The sequence below is a fragment of the Carassius auratus genome, chromosome 49 (assembly GCF_003368295.1).
Source record: "Carassius auratus strain Wakin chromosome 49, ASM336829v1, whole genome shotgun sequence".
NCBI lineage: Eukaryota > Metazoa > Chordata > Actinopteri > Cypriniformes > Cyprinidae > Carassius > Carassius auratus.
The window spans coordinates 13,723,523-13,727,973 of record NC_039291.1 but is presented as its reverse complement, the minus strand read 5'-3'; the positions used below and the strand labels follow the sequence as shown (position 1 = coordinate 13,727,973).

The window sequence follows — 4,451 nt, the reverse complement described above, 5'->3', positions numbered from 1 at the left end:
CAAAATTATTTGAAAACATAAAGCAACTGTATGTTTTCCTCCTTGTAATATCATTTCTAATTGTACAGTGATTCTAATAAAGCGAATGGATTCTGTTTATTTTCCACGCTCCCTCCAAATGTCTCTTTCAGGGAGTATGTAATTTGGTGAACAGGTAAGCAATTCTGTGAGCAGGTCGGATTACTTTAATGCAGCAACAAATGCATGTGTACAACTATACACTGTAATTATGAATGTGGATTCCACAGTTAAAATACACTAACCACACTAATAATATATTAATGTTATCTTCATTATATAACAATGTCTATATCAAAAATATAGCACAAACACACTTTAAGCAAGCTCTAGTATTATATGTAAGCAGATGTCACTTGTTTTATATTTTTCAACTAATCTATTGTCATTCAGTAATTAATTGTGTCTATCACATTTTGTCTTCTGTATTTTATTGCTTTACTTATCATGGCAGTTTGAGATGTGCAGTTAACTGATGTCACAGAATGCACAGCCACAGTCAAGCTTTTATTAGATGCTTCAATCTGTTGTTGAGTACATGGTTAGCAATGTTTTTGACAGCCAGCATGGTCTCCTCACAAGTTGGCTTGATCTGAGACTCAGGCAGCAGGAATCCATAACGACCTTCGTCACTCAGCTCGAAGGTGTAGGAGTACTTCACACCCAGGTCATAAGCCCAGTTGCCAGAGCCACCAGCAGCAGGGTCTGCAATGAGTCACAAAATGTATCAGCAAAACATGTGATTCTGGTTATAATCTGTAATCCAAAAGCCCCACCAAAAAAAAAAAAAAAAAAAACACCTTCATTGCAATATACTTAGAGTATTACATTGTTATCTTAGCAACAACTAGCCTCTATTGGAATCAACTGTGAGCCACAATTTGCGAGTTGCTGCCTATGTAGAGAATTTGATATCAGTCCATTGTAGTTAGATCACTGAAGACTGATGTTTAAGGAAGTAGGAATCTCACTGCATGTAGGTTTTGGACCAGAGCTTTTCTTGGACTCTTTACGCTCACAGATGGTCACAGCGTCAGGGCCGCTAGTGTGTCTGGTTCCACACAGGGAATGCAGAGCTGCAATAGCTCCCTGAGACACACTCAGCAACCAATAAAGTCAAGATACAAGTTAAGTCTGAAAAAGTACCAGCTGTGATGAGCAGCCAGATCATATTTGTAGGAATAGGGGAAAAGGAGCATCTGGGAATATGAGTGGATAGTCAGGTAGGACTTGATGATGGACTTGTTGGAGCAGATTAAGTTGGCCAAATTCTTGGACTCAATCTCAGATTCTATGCTGCTTCCACAGTAGGTTTCACTGCAAGGGTTGTTTGTAGCTCCAGTTGCTGGGAATTAAACGGCAAACATCAAACATATTTCATGGAACAATGTAATATGACATTATTTGTGAATGTCATGAAGGACCACTTCCCAAGATTCCTTGCTGTTTAAGCTGTTTAAGCTGTTTAAGCTATTTAAGCAATGTGCAGTGGACAAATTAATTTCCAAAATACTAATGATTTTATTAGCTTTAATAGGAAGCAAGTACTCACTGCACCATCCAGCATCAAAGTTTCTGTTGGGGTCAGTACCAATACAGCTGTTAACACTGTTCCTGGACTGGGTCTTTCTCCACATCCTGTCCTGTGGGATCAAAACAAGATCTTTCAGATCATAACTGTTCACTCTTAATAATATATATATATATATATATATATATATATATATATATATATATATATATATATATATATATATATACTGTAGATTATTTATCTGTGTTTGTGTATAATGACATTTCACACTATCTACTAAATGTATGCACAGTTAGGAAAGCAGTTTTATATTATAACTTCACAGATAATACAAAAATATTACTCTGAAATAAAAGTTTATAGGCCTATCAGTCTACACAATTAAGAAATAGGCTGTGCTTCGTTAAGAGTCATCTGAATGGTGTAGATGCTAATGAGATTGTCAAGACTGTACACTATTATAAAAAGTGTTTTAGTTATAACGTCCCTTTAAGACAAGTCATTTTACTTTGCAGTCATCTTTGAAACACCACTCTGGCATGCAAGTGCTGCTCCTATCTCTTTGAAGAGTTATAGTTCTCCAAAACTGTATGCCAACTTATGATTCAATTTCAGATCTGAAATCACCAATGGAATCAGACAACATTAGCATTAAAAAAAGCATATTTTTAGGCTACACCAACCAGTACACAAGCACAGTCCCGCTATCGGACTGTTTCTACTGTATAGCAACCGAGACTTCTAGCGGCAGCTGCAGTGATGCAATGACTTTACCGATGAGTATTGCATTTCTTCCCATTCAAAACTATATAAGTGACACGTATTAGGTATTCAATACGGTGCTTCTCAAATGGAAGGCTGCATCTAATGAAGACTGCATATCTCGGCTGGCATGTCATAAAATGTTGCAGAAGGCCATCTCAATAGGAAGGATCCTTGAAAGGCAGCCTTCGGCCCTGTCCCAAATAAATCCCTAAACCCTCGCTGGCTTCCTCTGAGTCCACTTGTGTGTCCTAATGCCACTTTGACTGTCAGGTAGAAGTCTGCTATGAAGCTCGACTTACTGGGTGCTTAACAAAAGTGAGCATTGAGGGTTCATAGGGGCACAAAGGGGCACTTTTGAAAGCTAAAATGATGAATGGGACACCCTGCAGTCTCGTGGACTTAACTGACACATAATTAGTTAATTGCAACATTTTATCTCACAATTCTGACTTTTTAATTGCAATTGCAAGTTGCGACTGGATCCAATTGTGAGTTTAAATCGTACAATTCCAAGAATAATAAAAAAAAAATCTGAATTGAGAGATACAAATTTGTGGGTTTTTTACGTTTTATTCAGTGGTGGAAACAGGCTTCCACAGATACTGAGTTAGTCTGAATTTATTATGAAATCTAAAACAAAAATAATGGTCTCAGACATGAAAACAGATATTATCTATTGTTACTGTGACACAACGACCAGTTACAGCAGTGCAAAAAAAAAAAAAAAAAAGAACATTTAAGCATAAGCCATATTTCCAACACTATCTCACAACCAAGTCGTACATATTTTATAATACGGCTAATTCATATGAATCCATACGATCAAACTCGTATGATTAGGTCATTCAGACAAATGCATACGAATTGTGCAACTCATGAAATATGTGCAATTTAGCCTGTCAGGTCATACAAATTCATATGAATTAGCTACCTCCTATATATAGGAATTGCCATGAGATCCACCTGGTTATTTCATGACATTAATTTTGAATCATAAGATACAAGTGCGATGGAAAATCTAATGAATCCTGTGTATCAAATACTTAACTTCCGTGCCACTTTGCTGTAAAATGGTAAAGACCATGTCAAGCCGGGCTGCAGGAACGTGAATGTCAACAGTCAAGCCAATGGTCACAAGGTCAGGACTACCAGGCTTCCAGAAGTCCACCTGCAGAACGTGCAACTTGTACAGTTTGACTTTATAGGATAAACAAGGGACTCATGGAGAGCTATCAAAAAAAAAAAACAACAACAACAACAACAACATGCTGTGGATCATCCAGTTAACAACACAGTATTAAGAATCAAGCATATTTAGAGTTTCCCTGATGATTGTCACATCTTCCTCGGATCCTAGTGTCAGACAGAGGCCCTTATCTCTAGAGAAGCACAGAGGGATATATACATATCATCTTAGATAGTATCTCCACATACTGTAATCTTTCTGGTTAAAGTGAAATATTTGGTCACACTTTATTTTAGGGTCCAATTCTCACTATTAACTAACCATTAACTATGACTTTTGCCTCAGTTAACTCCTTATTTACTGCTTATTAATAGTTTATAAGGTAGTTGTTAAGTTTAGGCTATTGGGTAGGATTATGGATGTCATGCATTATATGTACTTTATAAGCACTAATAAACAGCCAATATGTTAATAATAGACATGCTAATAAGCAACTAGTTATTGGTGTGAATTGGACCCTATACTAAAGTGTTACCAAATATTTTTAAGAAGTTACCCCACAAATTTGATCGGCTCACATAGAGCAACAGCCACCAATCCCAAAAGCATAAGGATCTTCATTTTGCCTGTATGTTCATACTTCTGATACTGATATTGATCTCTTTTTATAATTCCAGACCTTCAAGGGCCGCCCAGTCCTGACCTTCTCCAGAATGCCTTCATTATGCATCATGTATAATTCATCTGTTGTACACTCTTTTCTAGATATTTTAGCTATGATTTGAGGTGACAACAGCTTCAAATAAAAATATTTTCACTAGTTCACACTTACATATAATTAGCTGAGGTATGGTATGCATATTTGGCGTGCTGTCCGGGGAAGGGCTCCGAGCTCGGGAATGGCCCGAACCTAGAGTACCCCCCCTTCCCCGTCTATTTATAAAGTGA

At 37.1% G+C, this 4,451-nt stretch overlaps 1 protein-coding gene across 1 annotated transcript; it reads right to left on the bottom strand.

Moving 5' to 3' along the window:
- Positions 1–516: 516 nt before the first annotated feature.
- On the bottom strand, positions 517–4,124 carry LOC113065920 (carboxypeptidase B-like). Its single transcript, XM_026237456.1, has 6 exons — positions 4,065–4,124; positions 3,366–3,485; positions 1,571–1,661; positions 1,168–1,363; positions 1,038–1,129; positions 517–723 (listed from the first exon to the last, which is right to left on the bottom strand). Exons 1-6 carry the CDS (start codon positions 4,122–4,124, stop codon positions 518–520), a joined length of 765 nt encoding a protein of 254 aa, XP_026093241.1. The 3' UTR covers position 517.
- Between the last annotated feature and the right edge of the window lie 327 nt (positions 4,125–4,451).

Bases quoted from the DNA above. Each gene is read 5' to 3' on its own strand.
- LOC113065920 (XM_026237456.1), bottom strand. From the start codon at position 4,124: ATGAAGATCCTTATGCTTTTGGGATTGGTGGCTGTTGCTCTATGTGAG. The intron at 3,486-4,064 runs GTGGGGTAACTT...CACGTTCTGCAG, and splicing joins TATGTGAGCCGATCAAATTT to GTGGACTTCTGGAAGCCTGG. The intron at 1,662-3,365 runs GTTAAGTATTTG...TTGATCCCACAG, and splicing joins TACAGCAAAGTGGCACGGAA to GACAGGATGTGGAGAAAGAC.